At 48.0% G+C, this 22993-nt stretch overlaps 1 protein-coding gene across 2 annotated transcripts in view; it reads right to left on the minus strand.

Annotated features, from left to right (window-relative positions):
- VIRMA (vir like m6A methyltransferase associated) overlaps positions 1-22242 on the minus strand; it is a 61688-nt gene extending 39446 nt beyond the window's left edge. Inside the window, exons 1-7 of one of the 2 annotated variants that reach the window (XM_073590066.1) lie at positions 22086-22242; positions 17976-18091; positions 16586-16672; positions 13255-13303; positions 12409-12577; positions 11927-12058; positions 11328-11621 (exon numbers count right to left, since the gene is read on the minus strand). In XM_073590066.1, the coding sequence (XP_073446167.1) occupies positions 11328-11621; positions 11927-12058; positions 12409-12577; positions 13255-13303; positions 16586-16672; positions 17976-18091; positions 22086-22220 (982 nt within the window). In that variant the 5' untranslated portion in view covers positions 22221-22242. Of the gene's footprint in view, positions 1-11327; positions 11622-11926; positions 12059-12408; positions 12578-13254; positions 13304-16585; positions 16673-17975; positions 18092-21704; positions 21768-22085 lie in introns of those variants that run through there. The other variant, XM_073590067.1, reaches the window with a different exon arrangement.
- Between the last annotated feature and the right edge of the window lie 751 nt (positions 22243-22993).

A 22993-nucleotide genomic window follows, 5' to 3' on the forward strand; every position in this document is an offset into this window, starting at 1 on the left:
AGGTGTTGCACTATTATATCACAGATGTAGAAATCCTAAGTGAGAATATCCAAACCTCACATTCCGCATATTCTCAAAGTCAACGAATCCATAAAAAATGATGAAGGAAGAATAGAGATAATATATGTGAGTAAATCAGTAAACTATCAAAAAGGAGGATTTTTGGTACCACAAAATCTATTTCTTGGAGCCTTCATTGGGGGACACAAGTAACAATGGGTCTATGCTGCTGTCGCTAGGAGGCTGACACTATGCAAATAAAGCACAAAAACTGGCTCCTCCTTCGTAGCATACACTCACTGACAGGCAGTAAGTACTTCAGTTAAGTGTTAAAGCAGTAGGAGAAGCAATCAACAAACTCCACATATGTATCGGCTCAACGACCAAGGCACGTAGACCCAAAACCAGAACAAATAGGGAGGGTGCTGTGTCCCCCAATGAAGGCTCCAAGAAAGATTTTACGGTGAGTACCAAAAATCCTTCTATCGCTTCATTGGGGACACAGGTAACCATGGGACGCCCTAAAGCAGTCCCCAAGGGTGGGAACAGAAAGAATGCAGAGAAAATAAGGACTGAGGCCGGCCGGTGCGTAACCGCCGCCTGCTGCACCTTTCCTTCCTAGGCCTGCGTTGGACAAGACATAAGTATGAACTTTGTAAAACTTTGCAAGAATGTGCGAAGATGACTAGGTCGCGGTCCTGCGACCTCTAAAGCCGAGACCTAGCGAGAAACTGCCCCAGGAGTTATCCATTGTATGGACCAGAGAGGGGCAAGCGGGACCTAAAGAAAGGACAATGTCTGTACTAATGTGGAATGAAAGGGAACGGAGGACGGCAGGATAATGCTGCCAACTCAGAACTCCCCTGATTTGCTTTCTTCGCAGCCAGTAAGGCTAACGGAAACAAATAGTTGTACTTACGCCACCTGAATCAGATCTTCAGTAACTGTAGTAGAAACTTGAGGATGCAGGTTCTCGCCGAAAGCATGGTCAGAATGACCTGATGGAAAAAAAAAAACCCAGTCCCTCTCAGAAGAAGGCCTCAAAGGCCATGGCGTTAAACTGAAATGACTGCGCTGTGGCGGAAGAGGGGCCTTGCGGAAGAATATCCAGACGGTCTGGAAAGCCCTAGGAGCAGTCCATGAGCATGTACGCCAGCTCCGTGTAGCAGGTCTGACTTGTCAGCTTGTAGTTTTCAGGAATACTGGAAACCTTTCTGACTGTGATTTTTTTTTTTTTTTTACTCTTGTGATTAAGGGAAGAGGTGGGGACAGAAAAGCATCTGAAACTGGGACCACGGAATCAAAAGTGCGTCGCAACCGACTGCCCTCAGATCCTGGGACCTGGTAACGTACTGGGGAACCCTTTGGTTTGTTCGAGAAGTCATTAGGTGGGCATCCAGAATGCTCCACCTCCGACAAATGTAGCCGAAGACAGCGGTGTTGAAAGACTTAGGCTACTTTCACACATCCGGTGTGTGGGGTCCGGCGGCGTGCGGCGAAAAGCCGGGCCGCCGGATCCGGCCTGCAGCCGTGACACCGGATGTGTGTGCGGCGAGACGATACGGCTCGGACATTATTAAAGGAGCCGCAGGACGAGGTGGACAGAGGCAGCCAATGAGACAGCTGCTGAAAGGGAGGTGAGGGGAGGAGAGGGGAGGGGAGGGGGGTGGAGAGAGAGAGACATTGGGGGTTAACACTTAGTGTCCAGGCAAGAGAATCTCTCTCTCTTGCCGGGCACTTGTGGGGTTAACCCCACAGAGAGATCTCTCTCTCTCACCCAGACACTGAGTGTTAACCCCACAAGTGCCCGGCGAGAGAGATCTCTCACAAGTGTCCGGGTGACAGAGAGAGATCTCTCTCTCTCTCGCCGGGCACTTGTGGGGTTAACATTCACAGAGTCCGGGCATGCGCTGTGGAAAAAGCCGGTCCGGCGCTGCAAAAAAACGTTACATGGAACGTTTTTTCCAGACGCCGGACAGGCTGTTTTTTCAGGATCAGGCAAAAACCGGATACACCGCATAGGTATCCGGCGCGATGCGGCAATAATGAAACTGAATGGGGGAAAAACCGGATCCGGTGGCAACCGGCGCCGGATCCGGTTTTTACACTTTTCGCCGCATCGCGCCTGATGCTGAAAACCGGATGTGTGAAAGAGGCCTTACTCGCCTGACGCGAACCCCCGGTGACACAAAAAATGGACTTTCCAGTAGTCTACCCCTGGAATGTGGACAGCTGATATGGCAGGGACATGGCCTTCCGCCCAACGCAGGATAACTGCTACCTCTACGCTTATCTGTGTGTTGAGAGTCCCGCCTTGGTGGTTTATGTAAGCCACGGCTGTGACATAGTCCGACTGACTGCGGACTGGCTTGCCTGCGAGGAGAGACTGCCAGCGGAGAAGGGCAAGAAGAATTGCCCTGATCTCCAAGAGATTGATGGGGAGGAGGGTCTCCTGAACGTTCCAGCGACTCTGCGCTGTGAGATTGAAGACCGCTCCCAACCCTGAAGACTGGCATCGATGTTGATGATCTGCCAAGCGAAGCTGGAGAAATGACCTCATGCGCAGGGCAGAGACGGATAGTGTCCACCAAGAGAGGGACTGCATCACATTGAGAGGTAAAAGCACTGGCCGATCCAGGGAAACAATTCTCTTATCCCAGGTAGACCGGAGGGCCAACTGAAGAGGGCGGGTGTGAAACTGGGCATAAGGCACAGCTTCCATGACCGCCGTCATGACCTTTGTGAAGACCCTGGTAGCGGACGCCAGGCTGAACTGGAGTGCCATGAACTGGTAATGGTGCTCCTGTATCGCAAACCGAAGGAACCTCCGATGCTGTACACAAACGTGCAGGTAAGCATCATGAATGTCCACAGAGCAAAGTAAACCCCCTGCTCCATGGAGGGGATCACCGTGCGCAAGGACTCCGCTAAGAGGCGAATCCGAAGGTGGCAATTGAACTGCTGGAGGTCTAAGATCGGTCCTTTTTTTTTTTATATAGGAGTATGAAGAAGTTTGAGCACAACCCAGAAAACCGATCGTGCCAAGGAACGTGTACAATGACAACTGAGCTTAGGCAGGGACGAGACGGCTTAGAGAACCCCTGAGAAGGTTGAATTGGCGGGAGGGAGAAATGTCTTCCTGGGGCAAAGGAAATACCACCTTGTAGCAGGGTATAACGATCACCCTGACCCAGGCGTCGTCGACCGCTGACAACCAAGTCTCCGTGAAAAGAAGAAACCTGCCTTCCACACTGGAAAGATTCCCAGATAGGGATGACCCGTCATTAGTGTGATAGGCGAGTCCAGAGGACTTAGAGACGGGTCCAAGGCCTCCAGTGAGGAATAGCTTGAAGGAAGGTGTCCTTCTTTCTCCTTGTGCAGAAGAACGGTCCTGCTGGAAAGAACCGCCAGAGGAAAGGCAGAGAGGTGCTTTCACCAATGGTGGCATCAGAAGTGATCTGGACTAGCTTGGTCCCAAAGAGCTAGATCTGCTAGCGCCATAATGCCCCGGCGAAGTATCTTGGCCCAGGGCGATATGGCTTTCAGCACTCAAGTAGAGGCGAAATTAGGTCAGAGAGAAGTGCATGAGGCCTCTAAGGTCGACACAGTTAAGGCCACAATCTGTCTGTCCGTAGCGTCCTTGAGAGACGCCGCATCCGCTGTTAAAGACAGAGACACACCGCCTGCTGTGCCCTCTGGGTACTGCGGCAGATGGTGACAATGCACAAATCTACAGATAGTGCATGATCCCAAACTTGCAGGGATTGAGACGCTATACTGTGGTTGTGTCTCGGGTGACAGGGAAAGAGGGCTAGAAGCACAATCACTAATTAATCAAAACAAACGCGGCCATCGGGAGGGGGCGTGGCTAAGCCTGAGGCGCACGTCGATCGGCCTGGTAATGCTCAGGGAGCACACTGATTGGCCGAGAGACACTGACTGGCCTGAGGCCGGTAAGAGGGCGTGACTACATGGAGACCAGGAGAGAAGGCCCAAAGCCGGGGGCTCAATTACAGACGGAACCAGACAAGCCGCGCCATCTCAGGCTAATGTGCCGGTCGGCGAAAAACCAAGAAAAGTGCCCCTCCTAATGGCTGACACGGCGAGAGACAGGTACAACGCCATGCTGCGGAGCGGTGGGCGTGATCCGGCCGAAACTGCGCTGGGATGCGTGTCCTGGACCTAGCCAGGATTATCTGACCAAGCATCACCTCCCCTCAGGCAGAAAAGAGCGCGAAAGAAGCCGCGGCCTGATAGGCTGACAAGCAGATGAGGTGGTGGAAAAAGGCGAGATAAGATGGCACGCCGAGGGGCGTGTCCGACATAGAGGATGGCTAGGGCAAACTAAACACGCCAAGCGGGGGGCGTGTCTGGTCGATAAAGGCGGCTGATAGGAGACATGACGGGGAGGGGGGCGTGCTCCTGACGTAAAATGGCCAAAGGGAAGAAGGCCTGCAAAATGCCGGGGCCGCGCGCTATGAGAAACAAGGCGCGAAAATTTAACCTGTTGACCCGGGAGGAAAGAGGTCTACCTACAGCGGGGACCTATACACCGGTAAACGGGGGAGCTGCTGCGGGGGGGGGGGGAGAAGGGGCCCGCTGGCTTACCACCTGCTTGAATCCGGCTCCTCTTGATAGATGAGGATCGCATCAGGAGCCCTCGGAAGTAAGAGGGTCATGGAAATGAAGATCCTCCTTCCCGCACCGTAGATGGCATCAACCCTTTACGAGAAGGGGGAAGGCCACCACCGGTGACCACCGTCTTCCTCTCAGCCCTCTCCTCGGAGAGGGGTGCGGAGGGGATAAGGCAAGGACTGGCCACCGAGAGTCACCCTGAAATACCCCAAAACGGGGACAGGGGACAAAGTCCTGCCAGCGGGTCCGAGAGTGGGCGATGTGGGTGATACCACACTGCTCTCTCGGTCGCTTAATTGCGGGAAAACAGGGTGAGAAATCTGAACCCTGTTACCCGACGAGCTGTATCTGAAAAACAAAGGGAAAAAGATTAATAAATTCACACAGAAACCTGTGAAATAAAAAACACTGCAGATCTAGTGTTAGATCCAGGGCCCCCTCCTACAGTCACTAAGCAAAAACTGAGGTACTTCCTGCCTGTCGGTGAGTGTACGCTACAGAGGAGGAGCCAGTTTTTTTGCTTTATTTGCATAGTGTCAGCTTCCTAGCGACAGCAGCATACACCCATGGCTACCTCTGTCCCCCAATGAAGCGATAGAGAAATGCATAATTCAATCCCTTCAACATACAGACTACATAAATATTACCAACACCAAAAACTCAATATCAGAGAGTGGTTCAGATAATCCTCAAATGATGATGATTAAAAAAAAAAAAAAAAAATAGGTATTAGACCTACCGGTAATGATGTTTCCAGGAGTCCATCCTGACAGCACCATGGAGGACGTCCTCCTCCTCCTTACAGGGACAGGAAGCACACGAGAGGTTAAAGGTCACATCCCACCCCCTCTCCCTCAGTGATTTAACAAGTACCGCAAGGTGGATGATGCTAGAAACAGTTTAATGAAACAATCATATTACAGCATATGACATATCATAATACAATATAGTATAACATAACAGGGAGGGAAGTACCCGTGCTGTCAGGATGGACTCCTGGAAACATCATTACCGGTAGGTCTAATACCTATTTTCCAGGACGTACACCTGACAGCACCATGGAGAGTACCAAAGCACCTACTCAGGGTGGGATCACCGCCTGGAGAACTTTTCTCCCGAATGCGGTCTGTTGACCAGCCAACACGTCAAGCTTGTAGTGCTTGCAGAATGTATTAAGATTGGCCCAGGTTGCTGCTCTACAGATTTGGTCAACCGAGGCCCCCGCCCGTTCAGCCCATGAGGCCGATACCGCCCTCGTAGAGTGGGCTTTTATGGAACCTGGCAGGCTGATGCCTTCGGCTTGGTAGGCATCAGAGATCACTGAGGTAATCCAGCGCGCGATAGACGATTTAGAGGCCTTTTTCCCCTTATTTTTACCCCCAAAAAGGATGAACAAGTTTGGGTCAGTGCGCCAGCTATTGGTGGCCTCTAGATAGTCTAGTACTGCGCGCCTCACATCCAGCGAGTGAAGACGCTGTTCTTTTTTATTACGGGGATTATCACAGAACGATGGTAACACTACCTCTTGGTTTAGATTCTTTGAAGAGGCTACCTTCGGGGTAAATGCCGGGTCTAACCTTAGGATTATACTATCCTCTCTTATCTGAAGATATGGGTCCTTAGTGGACAGGGCCTGGATCTCCCCTATTCTTTTGGCCGTGGTAATGGCTACTAGGAAGGCTGTTTTACTGTTGAGGGCAGAGATGGTTATTTTCTCACCTAGAGCATAGGGGTCTGTACAGAGAAACCTGAGTACCAGGCCCAGGTCCCAAGGCGGTGTGAGCTGTCTAATCGTGGGGCGCAGGCGCTGCGTGGCCTTTATAAATCTTATTACCCAGGGATGTGAAGCTAGCTGGTAATCGAAGAAGGCGCTTAAGGCTGAAATCTGGACTTTTAGAGTACTAGGCTTAAGGCCTTTATTAAAACCTGCCTGCAAAAAACTTAATGCTAGGGAGGTCGGGGCTGCCTGCCACGAGATCGGACCTGCCACCCTCCAGACAGAATCTTTTCCATATCTTTCTATAGATTGCGGATGTCACCGGTTTTCTACTGGCCTGTAGGGTGGATATGACCTGATCCGACAATCTTTTTGTCTTCAGGATGTCCCTCTCAGGATCCAAGCCGATAGGTGAAGTCTTGCTGGGTTTGGGTGGTAGATCGGGCCCTGGTGGATGATGTCCTTCCACAGGGGTAGCTCGACTGGATTTCCTACTGCCATGGCTCCTAGAAGGGGGAACCAGCTTCTCTTCGGCCAGTATGGAGCGATCAACATCACTCGTGCGTGATCCTCGCGTATTTTCCTGAGCACTGCCGGTATGAGGGCCAGTGGCGGGAATGCATAAGAGAGGGATTCTCCCCAAGTCTGGCTCAGGGCATCCACCCCTTCTGGGTGGTCCGTCGGATTCAGGGAATAGAACCTGGGGACCTTAGAATTCTTTCGGCTTGCAAAAAGATCTATACTGGGGGTCCCCCAACGCTGACAGAGATGGTTGAAGATTTCTTCGTTCAGTTCCCATTCTGTCGGGCGGATCCGTTGTCTGCTCTAGTAGTCTGCTACTTCGTTCTGGGAGCCCTCTAGGTGTACTGCGGTCACTGATCGGACTGTTCTTTCTGCCCAAGCGAATATTTTTCCCGCCAGGGCCTGTAGAGGTTGATGTCTGGGCCCTCCCTGGTGCTTCAGGAATGCCACTGTCGTCATATTGTCGGATAGTATGCGGACATGACGATTCTCTAGTATCGACTGGTTCCGCCGCAGCGCTTCCCAGACCGCTTAGAGCTCTCTGAAATTGGAGGATCTGGTCCTGATGTCTACTGGCCATCTCCCCTGGAAGATCTTCCCTTCTATGTGGGCTCCCCAACCCCACACACTGGCGTCCGTGGTGACTACCACATATGGAGAGGCTGTCCAAAATACGCCCACCTGAAGGTTTCTGGACTGTGTCCACCACAGAAGGGACTCTCTTACTTGTTCTGGCAGCCTTAGGGGTCTGTCTAGCGACTCCTGACTTCTGTCCCACCTCGCAAGGATCTCTTTCTGCAGTGATCTTGAGTGGGATTGGGCCCATCGGACACACTTGATGCAGGCCGTCATGAGGCCCAGGACCTCCATTGCCTCTCTTATGGAGCACTGACGCCTCAACAGGTCTCTGGTTCTGGTCTGAATAGTCCTCTGCTTCTGCTCGGGTAGCCAGGATATTCTGTCGGCTGAGTCTAGGAGGACTCCGAGAAATATTTTCCTGGTTTCTGGCCTGAGGTCCGACTTCTCCCAATTGATCACCCATCCGAGGAACTCCATTACCGCAGTTGCTCGGTTCCTGTCGCGAATGAGCGCTTCCCTGGATCTTGCCACCAGTAGGAAGTCGTCTAAATAGGGTATGATCACAATACCTTGATCTCTTAGGTAGGCCACTACTTCTCCCACCAGCTTTGTAAAGATTCTGGGAGCTGAGGCCAACCCGAATGGAAGACACTGGATGTGGCAGGTCCGGGCTGGTAAACTGACCGCAAACCTTAGAAGTCTCTGGGATGAGGGATGGATGGGGACCTGGTAGTAGGCCTTCTTTAGGTCTAGGGTGCACATGACGGCGTCCCGATCTATCAGGAGGGTTGCGGATCGGACCGATTCCATCCGGAATCTCTTGTACCCAGGCATTTAGTGGTTTCAGGTTTATGATGGTACGGGCCTCGCCAGATGGTTTTGTGATCGAGAACAGGGACGAGTAGTGCCCTTTCCCTCTTTCTGACGGGGGAACTGGTACTATGACCTCTGACTTTACCATGTCCTGTAGATCCGTCCACATTGCGGAGTCCTCCAGGACGACAGTGGGGGCAATATATCTTTCGGGGGGAGGTGAATAAAGCTCTATATTGTAGCCTTCCGCGATGGTTCTGAGGACCCACTGATTGTGGGTGACTCGGGACCAGTTTGTTGCGAAGTCTCCCCCCAATACCGATGGCGTCATTGCCTCCTCGATCTAGAGGTTGATGTGAATGGAGGACCTCTGTTCCTCCTGGTCTGGCTGAAGGAGCCCTTATAGGAGCCTCTACTGGACCTTGCTCGACCCCTGAACTCGGTCTGTCTCCTAGAGAAGGAGCCTCTCCGAAAGGACTGGGGCCGCCTGGGTTTTTCCTCCGGGAATCCCTTATTTTTATCGGACACCAGCTCTAGAATGTTATCTAGGGCTGGCCCGAATACCCTCAGGCCCGAGAAGGGGATGGCGCAAAGCTTAGCTTTTGAAGCGTTGTCCCCCGACCAGGATTTAAGCCAGACTGCTCTTCGGGCCGCAATGGAGAGGGAGCTGTTTCTGGCTGCAAACCTTACCGATTCGGCCGACGTATCTGATAGGAACGCCGTGGCCGATTTCATGAGAGGAAGGGATGCTAGGATCTCTGATCTAGGGGTCTTGTTGGTTAGGTGTTCCTCCAACTGCCCCATCCACAAAAACATAGACCTGGCCACCGAGGTGGCTGCTATGTTGGCCCTAATAAGCGCCGCCGACGTCTCCCATGCTCTCTTTAACAAGACGTCTGCCTTCCTATCCATCGGGTCTCGAAGACCTGATGAGTCCTCGAATGGGATGGCCGTCTTTTTGGTAACCTTGGCGACAGGGACATCTATTTTAGGAACTTCCTCCCATGCCCGGGTTTCCTCGGGATCAAAAGGCAGTCTGCTTCTAAAGTCTCGGGAGAGTATCAGTCGACGCTCTGCCTCCTTCCACTCCTCCTGGACCATCGTTTTGATGTGTTCACTTACAGGGAACACTACCTGTCTCCGGGCCACAAGTCCTCCGAACATTAAGTCCTGTCTGGACTGTGGCTTAGGGACCTCCTCTATCTGCATAGTATTTCTGACTGCCTGGACCAACTCGTCCGTGTCCTCCAGTCTGAATAGATATTTCTTGCTCTGATCCTGTCTATCCCCCCGGATCTCGCCTTCTTCCCGATCCGAATCCCGGAATTCGGACTCCTCACTAGGGCTTTCTTCCGACTCTGGGTCCGCTTCCAACCTTGGACAGTTTGCGACTTGGCCCTGGCCTGGGGGATTGACGCCGCTCGAGGCAGGCTGTAGAGGCCCAAACTTCCTCCCTTATCAGCGATCTCATTTCGGCTAGGAGGGATGGCTGTTCCTCGCCTATGACCCTTGAGGTACAGGGTCCGCATAGGGTCTTGTTATAGGTGTCTGGCAGCTTTACCCTGCATACTGGGCATCGGACCGATTTGGAGGTGGTCTTTGTCGGGTCCTTCGCCCCCGAGGGGGATTCTGCCGGGGCTCCCTTCTCCTAATAATACAGAAGGGGCACCTACTCAGATCTGGGTTGAGGGAATGGGTGGGGGAGGGTGGTCTGCGCTATGCGCACTTACCCCTCCGCCTGCTGGAGCAATTCCTTCCATCCTGGCGCGGTCCGCAGGGCGCTATGGACCTCCGAAACGTGCTCCGAGGATCTTCAGAAGCGCGCTCTATGCCTTAGGAGCGCACGCTGTGGACCCCAGAAGCGAGCGCTGTGTGGCTTCAGTAGCGCGTGCTAGGCTAGGTAGCGCGCGCTGGGATTCAAAGGCCGGCGTCTGACGTCACCGGATGTGACGCGCGGCCTCTCGCGCTAGGCCGCCTCCTCCATTTCCTGCCGGGCTGATCTGCCCGCACTATGGCGGCCTGCTGGCGCCGTCGCCTCCTGGCGCCCCAATCGGTGCCCCTCCGGCCTGCCGCCGTGGGGGCCGACCCCCAGCCATCTGCGGCAGCCTGTCGTTCGGCCTCTTCGCCTGCCATGGTGGACTGCGGAGGCCTCATTCCTGCCTCCCAGCGCCGACTGCGCCATCCATCCGTCGGTGCCCGCCCAGCCAGCCGCCTGCGGGGAACCGACCGTCACCTGCCGTGGTGGTGAGTTTTTGGAGCCGAGAGCCTCCCATAGGGAGGAACGGCTCCCTCCAGGAGCGTCGTCCTGCTCCTGGCCTTTGGGGCAGAGGGACTCCCCACCGGGGAGTTTCGGCCCCGGGACGTCTTGACAGGGGAAGGCTTGGACTAGCCGTACGATCCCCTGAGCCCCTCCAGTTAGCTTCTCGTGTGTCCCTCCGTGCAGGGACAGGAAAAACACTGAGGGAGAGGGACGTGACCTTTAACCTCTCGTGTGCTTCCTGTCCCTGTAAGGAGGAGGAGGACGTCCTCCATGGTGCTGTCAGGTGGACGTCCTGGAAAAAAAAAAATTCCATAATCGGGTGCTAACCAAGTGTCTTCGGTGTGCTTTAAAAATATGTTAAGATTCCCAGCGGCGGCATTTCTCACAGCTGTTCAATAGCCGCAACACATGCAGGGATTGCCCGTTTGTTGGGCAATCCCTGCATGTATTGTGGCTGTCGAACAGCAGCGAGACATGCAGCCACGGGACTCAAACATATTGTTCGAGTAAGCCGAAGACACTGTTAGCACCAGAGAATGCTCGGATAACACCTTATCTGAGCACATTCACTCATCACTAGTGGGGACCAATACTCCAGGCAGGAGGACCAGCAGCACAATAATGCCTCACCAGAACATCTTTCCTTAAGGCCCCAAATCGCACAACCTCATAAGGGCAGTCCACAACTGTGTCTGTAATGGTGACCCTAAAAAAATCCTATATTTCTTATCTGTGTGGACGTCCCGTGAGACTTCAGATAGTGAACGATATAAAAAGATGAGAAATAAAAGACCAAATCACCTTCAATTTCTTCATCATCACCCTCTTCGTCTTCATCTTCATCAGCAATGCTGTCCTCTGTTTGCACATCATCCTCATCGTCCTCATCATCGTCGTCGTCATCATCCTCTGCGTTAAGGTCGTCATCATCTTCATCCTCCTCATCGTCGTCATCTTCATCACAGTCATCCTGAGGATCATCGTCCCCATCGTCTTCGTCTGAATAAACGCCATCAGGGTGAATAGATACACGATCGGGAGATATGGGCTCAAAGTAACCTTCCCTTTGTTCTCGATCGTCCTCCTTTTCTCCACCTGATACAAGGAAAAACACAGAAAATGCATTGAAATTCTACAATGAATGTAAATGAATGAATTATAAGCAAGCAGAAGGTTTCAATTTGTATTATAATTGCAAAGCAAGAAGAAAGCTCTACGCATTTCGTGCTGCGATAGTTAACCCATGCATTTCACGTCAGGACATGTTCACTTTTGCATGTAGCATGCAGATTATTGTCATTTTTAACTACTAATTTTGGGAGCCTTTTTTCATGCAGGAGAGGGCAAAGATCAAAGACAAAGCTAAAGATGCCATTGCCAATGAAATATTAGATGTCTACCTGCAGCTGGCATTGGCTCATCATCATCGTCATCATCATCATCTGGAGGTGGAGGGCCAGGGGGAGTTCTAGGCCCTCTTGGCTGCGGTCTTGGTGGACTACCATTGTACTGGTCTTCTTTGTCTTCTTCAACTAAGACGGGAGATAGACAAATGCAACCTAAGGAGCCCAATATGTAGCCACAAGCACGCAATGAAGAAAAGGCGGCGAAAATTATCAACAGGCCAATGCTAAAAATTGCATTACTCCATCCAAGAGGCCATAAGTATGCATTAAAATATATGGATGAGTGGTCCCATGTGCTCATTGCAGGAACTAAAGAAACATATGGATGAAAACTTGGGATTTGCAGATGCTAGATAAGAGGACATCGAGTTCAGTCTTTATATGAGGGCATCTGAGGCTTCAGCAGAAGTAATTTCACAGGGGACATAGGAGGTAACGCTCCAATGTTTCAGGCTCGGCTTTCTGCTCACACTTACCATGCTTGGTGTTCCTTTTCAGCCCTATCTGCTGGTGCTGAGGAGGGGGTGGAGGAGGAGGTGGAGGAGAGTCTCGTTCATGGTTGAGAATTACTCTGTCCACTGATCCATAAACAGCAAGAGTCAGGCAATTGTACCAACCCTTGAGGACAAGCCCATCTGTATTAACCTGACTCGAAAACACAACAAATGCAGTCAGGTACAAAGAAAGAAGCAAAACTCAAAAGAAAAAAAAAGGCATCTTTCAAAAGCCAACAATAAAGTAACAGCAACAATGACATTACAGCAAAGAGATGACAAATGTCTGAAAGTTGAGGGCTTCCAAACAGAGGTGTCCAGTGGCTGCTTACTTTGCCTTTTCATTAAAGCAGTTGTCTGATATAGAAATGTTTTTTAAGACATGAATGAGCTTGAAATAAAAAAAAAAATTAAAAAAAAAAAAAAAAAAAAAATTTGGTTATGCCATCATTTTTTTTTTTATATGTTAAGCCAATCTATGCTTCAAAATTAAGATTTTTTTTCTATATTGAACAACTCCTTTAACTTCAATGGAGGGACTCACATGAGCTTGATCATCGCTCCATTGATTTCAATGGTAAAAAAAAAAAACTAATAATGGCTTCTTTAAATCAAAGGTCATGTAACCCACATTCTAATAGGTGGGGACTCCTACCCCAGACTTTCCTCTATCAGGAAATTATTGCGCATCCCTTGGTGCCGAAAATTGAAATACCCTATAGTGACCCCCCCCAACTGTGGACATATTTGTGGGAGCCATGATGTGGAAATAATAGGGAATGAAATACAAGTCCTTTATTAGTTATACTCTAGCTTGGGTTTTCTTACCTTTGCATTTGGCCGGAAGATGATTGAACTACTCTCATCATATTCCAAGCTGGCAAGAGGAAAGCAAAAAAAAAAAAAGAGAAAGATCGTAACATTAATAACTATATAGTAAAAGCTTGAAGCACTTATTACTGTACGATTTCCAGAACGAGACACTGAGAAGACTTCATCTCAGAAGCCTACAGAATTGTGAACGCATATCTGGAATATAAAAGCTACGTGCCGCTCAGGAAGGTGGATTTAACTCATGACTGATCAGCTGTAGATTTTGAGGGGAAAAAAAGCAGCTAAATCGTGGCAAGACAAAACCCTAAAAAAAAACCTTTTTACCATTTGCACCATAGGTTTATTTCTGCAAAGTGTAAATGAAAGAAAAAAAAAAAATAATAATAATAAAACAATGTGGGAAGGGAAGCAAAAGGCCAGAAAAAGCCATAAACCTGACAAATGCTATTGAGGATTCTGCTATTAGAAGTGGAAAGGAAGAACAAAGACAAAAGAATCTAAATAATAAAAATATTGGAGAAAGAGAAACCAATCACAAACTAAAATGTTTCTATACTAATGCACAAAGCATGGGCAACAAACAAGGAGAACTGGAACTACTAACACAGGAAAAGAAATATGATGTCATTGGAATCACTGAAACTTGGTGGGACGATATACATGATTGGAATACAAGGCTAGAAGGATACAACTTATTTGCAAGAAACAGACTTGATAAACGAGGAGGAAGTGTCGCATTGTAAGTTAGAAACGCGTATATCTGCACAGAGATTGAAGCTTCAGAGACTGGGAGTTCTGTGGAAACTGTTTGGGTAAGAATACAAGGACAGAACAACAGAAAGGGCACCATTGTAGGCATTTACTACAGGCCGCCTGTGCAAGCTGAAGATATGGATGAACTCTTTATGCATCAAATGGCCGAGTTCTCCAAAAAATATGACATAGTTGTCATGGGAGATTTCAACTATCCTGACATTTGTTGGGAATCTCTCTCAGGCAAAACTAACAGGTCAAGGAAATTCTTATCCTCTCTTGCTGACAACTTTATCTTCCAAAAGGTAGGGGAGAAAACAAGGTGAACTGCTAGCTTGGATCTAATCCTTATAAACAGGGAGGAAATGGTTGAGGAGGTAAACGTGGCTGGGACCCTAGGAGGTAGCGACCATGCTATTTTAGAATTTTGGATAACTAGAGGAGGAAGACCTGTGAAGATTCAGACGTCAAGGTTAGATTTCATAAAGGCAGATTTTAAGGGATTCAGAAAGAGAATTGGAGGGATCCAATGGCTGGATATCCTTAAAGACAAACATGTCCAGGAAGGATGGGAAATCTTGAAAAATGAAATTCTCAAAGAGGGAAGAATAGGAAGCATTTAAGGAAACCAGGAAGGATGAACACAGAACTTAAACACATGCTAATAAGGAAGAAAGAAATGTTTATAAAATGGAAAGAGGGAGGCATATCTAAAGAAGAATATAATGCTGTCTGCAGAACCTGCAGGGCACAAATCAGATTAGCTAAAGCTAACAATGAATTGAGGCTTGCAAGAGACGTCAAAAGCAATAATAAAGGATTTTGGGGATATGTCAAAAGTAAAAGAAAAGTCAGATGCTATAGAATTCTTACAGGATGAAAATGATGAAATGGTAAGACAGGATGTCGAGAAGGCTGAACTTTAAATTCCTATTTTGCATCTGTTTCCTCTCAGAAAGGAAATGTAACATCAACTGTTCTTCACTGTCCTATTAAGGGAATAGAAGAATCCTGGATATCTATAAACAGAAAGAAAGTGAGGAAACACTTAGCTAACCTAAATTAATTCAAGTCTCCAAGTCCAGATGAATTACACCCCAGAGTACTGAAGGAGATAGCAGAAGAAATTTTTGAATCCCCTCCATAATCTTTGAAAATTCTTGGAGAACAGGAGAAGTCCCAGAAGACTGGAGAAGAGCAAATGTTGTTCCTATCTTCAAAAAGGGGAAGGTGGACCCAGGCAACTATAGGCCGGTGAGTCTGACTTCTATACCAGGAAAGATCTTTGAACAAATTATTAAACAACATGTATGTCAGTACCTGGATAAGAATGAAGTGATTAAACAGTCAGCATGGGTTTGTAACTAATAAGTCATGTAAGACTAACTTAATTTCCTTCTATGATGGAATCACTGATTGGGTGGATCAGGGAAATGCTGTAGATATAGTATATCTTGACTTCAGCAAAGCATTTGACAAAGTATCTCACACAATCCTTATTGAAAAAATGACTAAGTATGGAATGGACAAGGCAACTGTTAGGTGGATTCATAACATCTTTATCAACGATTTACATGAAGGAATTGAGGGTAAACTGATTAAATTTGCTGATGACACAAAGCTAGGAGGGATAGCTAATACTAGAGAAGAAAGAGAGAGGATTCAAAAAGATTTAAATAAACTGGAGCAGTGGGCAGCAACTAACAGAATGGTTTTTAACAGGGAAAAATGCAAAGTACTACATCTGGGCAATAAAAATGAAAAAAGCATATACAGAATGGGAGGAATAGGGCCAAGCAACAGCACATGTGAAAAAGACTTGGGTATACTAATAGATCACAGACTGAATATGAGTCAACAGTGTGATGCAGCAGCAAAAAAGGCAAATGCAATTCTAGGATGTATTAACAGAAGCATACAGTCTAGATCACGTGAAGTCATTATTACCCTCTACTCCTCTTTGGTCAGACCTCATCTGGAATACTGTGTCCAGTTTTGGGCGCCACATTTTAAAAAAACACATCAACAAACTGGAGCAAGTTCAGAAAAGAGCGACCAGAATGGTGACCAGTCAGCAAACCCTGTCTTATGAGGAAAGGTTGCAGGATTTGGGAATGTTTATCTTGCAGAAGAGAAGACTGAGAGGAGACTTAATAGCTGTCTACAAATATCTCAAGGGCTGTCACATTGTAGAAGGATCATCTTTATTCTCATTTGCACAAGGAAAGACTAGAAGCAATGGGATGAAACTGAATGGGAAGAGACACATTAGATATCAGAAAAAACTTTTTGACAGTGAGGGTGATCAATGAGTGGAACAAGCAGCCACGAGAGGTGGAGAGTTCTCCTTCCATGGAAGTCTTCAAACAGAGGCCGGACAGACATCTGTCTGGGATGATTTATCGAATCTTGCTTTGAGCAGGGGGTTGGACCAGATGGCCCAGGAGGTCCCTTCCAACTCTACGATTCTAATGATTCATTTACCTAATGGTACTGTGCTATGAAAATCTGCTGTGTGCACGCAAGGCAGATCTGTAGATTGTTTCTGGATTAATCAGATGTTCATACAAACCTCCCGAGTCTGTCAAACACGGTTGCACTTTGCTTATTGACATTGTTGAAAAACAGGTCCAGATGAAATGTGTGCGGTGAGGTCTCCCTGCAAGAAAGAAAATGCCTATGTTATAGGGGGTCTGCCGGCACAAAGTAACTGTTTAACCACTTAAATACCGCTGTGACACGATACGGTGTCACATCACATTTGCCAGGAGGAGATCGTAAATCTCTCTAATGCAATACTGGCTGCACGTTCCAGACCACTTAGGGGACTAGAAAAAAAAAAAGTAATAAATTGTTTTTTAAAACATTAGAAAAAAAAAAAAAACTGTTTAAATCACCAGGTTTTTCCCAGTATGAAAAAAGTGCAATGAAAGAAATGATCATTTTTGGTGTTGCTGCTTTCGCAAAGTCCAAGTGATCACAATTAGTGATGAGTGAAGGTGCTGGGATAAGGTGCTATCAGAGTAACATAGGTGTGTTTTAATAATATGTTTTAGTCCCGGCGGCTGTTCCGACAGTCACAACACTGACAAACAGGCCTGTATTGCGGCTGTTGAACAGCCGCGGGGACTCAAACATATTATTCGAGTTACTCGGATAACACCTTATCAGAGCACGTTCGCTCATCCCTAATCACAACACAAAATTGTCACATTTAATAAACAGCATTCATTTTTTTTTAATCACGAAAAGTATTAAAAAAAAAAAAATAACCTAATAAGTTTAGTTCTGTTGGATTTCTACTTTCCTGTAGAATAACAATACCAGCTCATTTTTACTGCACACTGAAGACAAAGCCCAAAAACACAAAGCCAGAATTAAAGGGGAACATTTCTCTCGCCATTTCGCTGTCCTTAAATTTTTTCTCAAGATTTTCCAGTATATTATTTTAGTATATAAAGAGTGTCATTCAAAACTATTAACATGTTCCACAAAACCCATGTCCTTGTATGTCTGTCGACGGAAAAATAAAAAAAAATAAAGTTTTGACTCCAAAAAAAATAAATAAATAGATAAATAAATAAATGAAAGTGGGAAGGGGAAAAAAAAAAAAAAAAAAAAAAAAATGAAAGAAAAAAAAATGAAACCAGAAAGAGAAGTGATTTATAAGGTGGCCCTTGTGGGTTCTAACCTGGTGTCTTTCCTTCTAGGGCCACGTTCTCACGCTCAGTATTTTACATCAGTGTTTGTAAGCCAAAACCAGGAGTGGGTGATAAATACAGACGTGGTGACGTGTTTCTATTATACTTTCCCTCTGATTGTTCCACTCCTGGTTTTGGCTTACAAGTACTGATGTAAAATACTGACCAAATACCGAACTGTGAATGTGACCTAATGGTTATGCGGTTTAGGATTTATAATGGTTCTTTTAGAAAAGTCTCAATGTTTCACCCATTACTCACCCATAAGCTCTGCTATCAGGCAGGTTATTGTGCGCTCTGACCCCTGGTGGGATAACCCGGACTTCATTGATGTATACAACACATGGAAATCGGACCACGTCTACATTACTTCCTTGCTGTAAACACAGGGTTAAAAGAGAATTAATAAAAAAAAAATGGTAATCTAATAAATGGTGGCTGCGGAGTCCGCCAAAATAAGAACCCCTCTGTGCAGCTGTTTTCAGAGAGGATACGAGGGGAGTCCTTGGCAGTATACCCTGCCGCAAAATACGAGAAAAGTGTGTAGAACGCACATAGAAGCAACTAATCAATATTCCATACAAGTATAACCACGCTGGAGAGGAGCGGATCTCTTCACGGGATCCTGGGCCAGTGGCGTACAAGTGCGCCCTAGCCAGCGGACCAGAGCCTCGCAAACTGCATTCTGCCTGCCCAAATCTTTTCTTCTAAGCTATAGGTCCGGAGCGATGTCATGATTGCAGCATGACATCAAGCCATGGCTACTAATTCGTAGAGGCGACAGATTATGGCAGGGACACAGGGTTGTGATTAGGCACCCACGGACTGCCAAGACAGGGTCAAGGTACTGCAAAAAGATCCGCTCATCTGTAAACAGCACTGAAAATCACAGGTTTAAGTCCCTCATGGGGAGGAAAAAAATACAGTGAAAAAAATAAAATAAATAATATAAATAAAATAAAAATTGAATCACCCTACTTTGCGCAAGATAAAAATAGTCCCTGCAACCCCCCCCCCAAAAAAAAAAAATGCAGTAACAAGTTATCAAAATAGGGTATGTAAGCTAAAATGTCACCAACAAAAATTACAGTTCACTGTTAAAAAACAAAAAAAAAACCTCACTAGTAGAAAACAAACAAAAAGTTACAGGTCTTGGAGAATGGCAACACAAAACAGGCCACTAAAAAAGTTACGGTACTTATTGTATATACATACAAAAAAGTTACTTTGGTGTCACCATAATCATATCGACCTGGAGAATCCCGTGCAATGAACACAAAACAAAATACAAATCCCCAAAACAATGGCGACATTGGATTTTTTTCACCACTTGGAATGTTTTTATTCCCCGTACATTATACAGTAAAGTGAATGGTGCTGTTCAAAACTAAAACCCGTCCTGCAAAAATAAAACAACCCTCAAAGGAATGTTGACAGGAAAAGAAAAAAAAAAAAAGAAGAGCAAAACTGAAGGTTGTCTGCCTCCTGAAAAGGAACTTGTCAGGTCCGATAACGCCATTAACCTGCAAATATCAAATTAATAGCATTTGGAAGAGGCCTGAGCACGGTACTGGAAGTGCGGCACCAGGGGGAAAATAAACCTTTTTCCTCCTGGTAGCCTCCGTCATTCAGTCATACAGAGCTGCTACAGTCACAGTTCACACCACTGGAAGCACGTCCCGGCCCTGACTGACAGCCGACAATGCTATGAACGATCACAGCGGCAGCGCCTGCATGACTGACAGCCGACTCTGCAGTGCATCAGTTTACAGCCAATCATCAGTGTCAGGATGTGCAGACAGCTGCCAGTGAAGTGCACATGACTGTATGACTGACAGCCGGCTCTGCAGTGCATCAGTATACATCCAGCAGTCAGTGTCGGGGCGTGCAGACAGCCGCCAGTGCTGTGCACGTAACTGCATCTGTATAACTGACAGTCAGCTCTGCAGTGCATCATTATACAGCCAGCCGTCAGTGCAAGAGGCGTGAAGACAGCCGCCAGTGGTGTGTACGGTGACTGCATCAGTATAACTGACAGCCGGCTCTGCAGTGCATCAGTACACAGCCAGCCGACAGTGCCGGGGCGTGCAGACAGCTGCCAGTGATGTGCACGTGACTCTGTATGACTGACAGCTGGCTCTGCAGTGCATCATTATACAGCCAGCCATCAGTGCAAGGGGCATGAAGACAGCCGCCAGTGGTGTGTACGGTGACTGCATCTGTATAACTGACAGACGGCTCTGCAGTGCATCATTATACAGCCAGCCGTCAGTGCAAGAGGCGTGCAGACAGCCGTCAGTGGTGTGTACGGTGACTGCATCTGTATAACTGACAGCCGGCTCTGCAGTGCATCATTATACAGCCAGCCGTCAGTGCAAGAGGCGTGCAGACAGCCGCCAATGGTGTGTACGGTGACTGCATCTGTATAACTGACAGCCGGCTCTGCAGTGCATCAGTACACAGCCAATAATCAGTGTCGGGGTGTGCAGACAGCTGCCAGTGATGTGCACGTGACTGTATGACTGACAGCCGGCTCTGCAGTGCATCATTATACAGCCAGCCATCAGTGTCGGGATGTGCCGACAGCTGCCAGTGATGTGCATGTGACTGTATGACTGACAGCCAACTCTGCAGTGCATCATTACACAGCCAGACGTCAGTGCCTGGGGCGTGCAGATAGCTGCCAGTGATGTGCATGTGACTGTATGACTGACAGCCGGCTCTGCAGTGCATCATTATACAGCCAGACGTCAGTGCCAGGGGCGTGCAGATAGCCACCAGTGATGTGCACGTAACTATATGACTGACAGCCAGCTCTGCAGTGCATCATTATACAGCCAGCCATCAGTGTCGGGATGTGCAGACAGCTGCCATTGGTGTGCATGTGACTATATGACTGGCAGCCGGCTCTGCAGTGCATCATTACACAGCCAGACGTCAGTGCCTGGGGCGTGCAGATAGCTGCCAGTGGTGTGCATGTGACTGTATGACTGACAGCCGGCTCTGCAGTGCATCATTATACAGCCAGCTGTCAGTGCCAGGGGCATGCAGATAGCCGCCAGTGATGTGCACGTAACTATATGACTGACAGCCGGCTCTGCAGTGCATCATTATACAGCCAGATGTCAGTGCCAGGGGCGTGCAGATAGCCGCCAGTGGTGTGCATGTGACTGTATGACTGACAGCTGGCTCTGCAGTGCATCATTACACAGCCAGACGTCAGTGCCTGGGGCGTGCAGATAGCTGCCAGTGATGTGCACGTAACTATATGACTGACAGCCAGCTCTGCAGTGCATCATTACACAGCCAGACGTCAGTGCCAGGGGCGTGCAGATAGCCACCAGTGATGTGCACGTAACTATATGACTGACAGCCAGCTCTGCAGTACATCATTATACAGCCAGCCATCAGTGTCGGGATGTGCAAACAGCTGCCATTGGTGTGCATGTGACTATATGACTGGCAGCCGGCTCTGCAGTGCATCATTACACAGCCAGACGTCAGTGCCTGGGGCGTGCAGATAGCTGCCAGTGGTGTGCATGTGACTGTATGACTGACAGCCGGCTCTGCAGTGCATCATTACACAGCCAGACGTCAGTGCCTGGGGCGTGCAGATAGCTGCCAGTGGTGTGCATGTGACTGTATGACTGACAGCCGGCTCTGCAGTGCATCATTACACAGCCAGACGTCAGTGCCAGGGGCGTGCAGATAGCCGCCAGTGATGTGCACGTAACTATATGACTGACAGCCGGCTCTGCAGTGCATCATTATACAGCCAGCCGACAGTGGTGTGTACGGTGACTGCATCTGTATGACTGACAGCCGCCTCTGCAGTGCATCAGTACACAGCCAGCCGTCACTTTCAGCACAGTGCCCTGCCTCCTACCTTATGCTATTAACCCCTACCTGCTGTTATAGGACCTGACAGGTTCCCTTTAAATGTTTGCATTCACTGACAGCAAGCAAAGCTACTCAGCAGGTAACACATACCATCAAAATTATATACAGACACTTATTTTCATCTGTCAAGAAATCCATCTTTAACAGAAGCCTCAACAGACACAGATGCGTGCGAACCACAAGTGTCAGCAAGCCCTAGCAATGCAGTATGTTACATGTAGTCCCCAACTATCTGCAGTTTCCAGGTCAAAGCGCAGCAGAAACATCCACATGACAGAGATGAAGCCGGTGAACAAACTACGGCACAGAAGCGCAGACCCCGGCCCTGGAAGTGACCGCCTCCCAGAGCCGAGGACTAGGCCTCATGCGGCCTCCAACAACCCCAGCCCTCATATATCCACCGCGACCTCCCTACACGAGCCCCATAGTAACACACCGGGACCACATTACTAACATGGCGGCTTTTCTCACCTCAGTGCTCGGGTGCTTGAAAGTATCTAAAAACAAGAGCTCCATTGCGGCGTCACCCGCCATGTTTAGTGTGGGCGGGGAAGTGAGGAGGCGGGACTTCCGCTCCCTCATCAGTGCGTCCTCGTGAGCGACCATCTAGTCAACCAATGAGGTTGTAGAAGAGCGCCTGACCCCGCCTATCACAGAAGTGTCGCCGGAACGGGCAGTCGCCATGATGTAGGTTGGTTACATGAGGCCTGAACTGCACTGCTCTCCGCGTTATATTACGCTGTGGTTCCTCCAATTGATATTTCTGTCATTTATAAGAATAAACACGGTCACTATATAATTATTACTATTTTACCACGGTCTACTGGATCTCTCACCTTTTCCTTGGAGATGGGGATATTTTTTTTTCGGAGAGCCTTGATTTTTAGGCCGCGTTAGGATTGTGTTTTGACAGTAGAGTTATAGTTTTGAATAACCATTGAATAACATTTTACCATATAATTCACTAGAAGAAGAAAGAAAATTCATTCAAGTGCGGTGAAATTGTGGGAAAAAAAAAATTCCACAATTGTTTTTTGGGTTTTGCTTCTCCCGTACGTCCCAGCTTCTTGAGGAAGGAAAAAGGGACAGAACATTTTGTGTGGCGCACATTATAGCAAGGTGTAAAGCCACAGCCTTAATCACGGCCATCTATCATTCCATCTCACAGGGCCACATTAAGAAAAGTGTAGAAAGTGATGGACAAACCCTTGAAGGCTCTGTTCACACTACTGATAAATATTTTTTTTCTTGTCCTGACCATTATAAGAGCAGAAGAACGGAAAGCAGCGGGGGCAGAGTCTGACCGACCCCACTGACTATAATCGGCTCCATCAACTTTCCTCGTGTCCATCACATTTCAAACCTAACTTTTTTGTTCC

The sequence above is a fragment of the Dendrobates tinctorius genome, unplaced genomic scaffold (genome assembly GCF_039654945.1).
Source record: "Dendrobates tinctorius isolate UK_male_01 unplaced genomic scaffold, ASM3965494v1 ptg000116l, whole genome shotgun sequence".
NCBI lineage: Eukaryota > Metazoa > Chordata > Amphibia > Anura > Dendrobatidae > Dendrobates > Dendrobates tinctorius.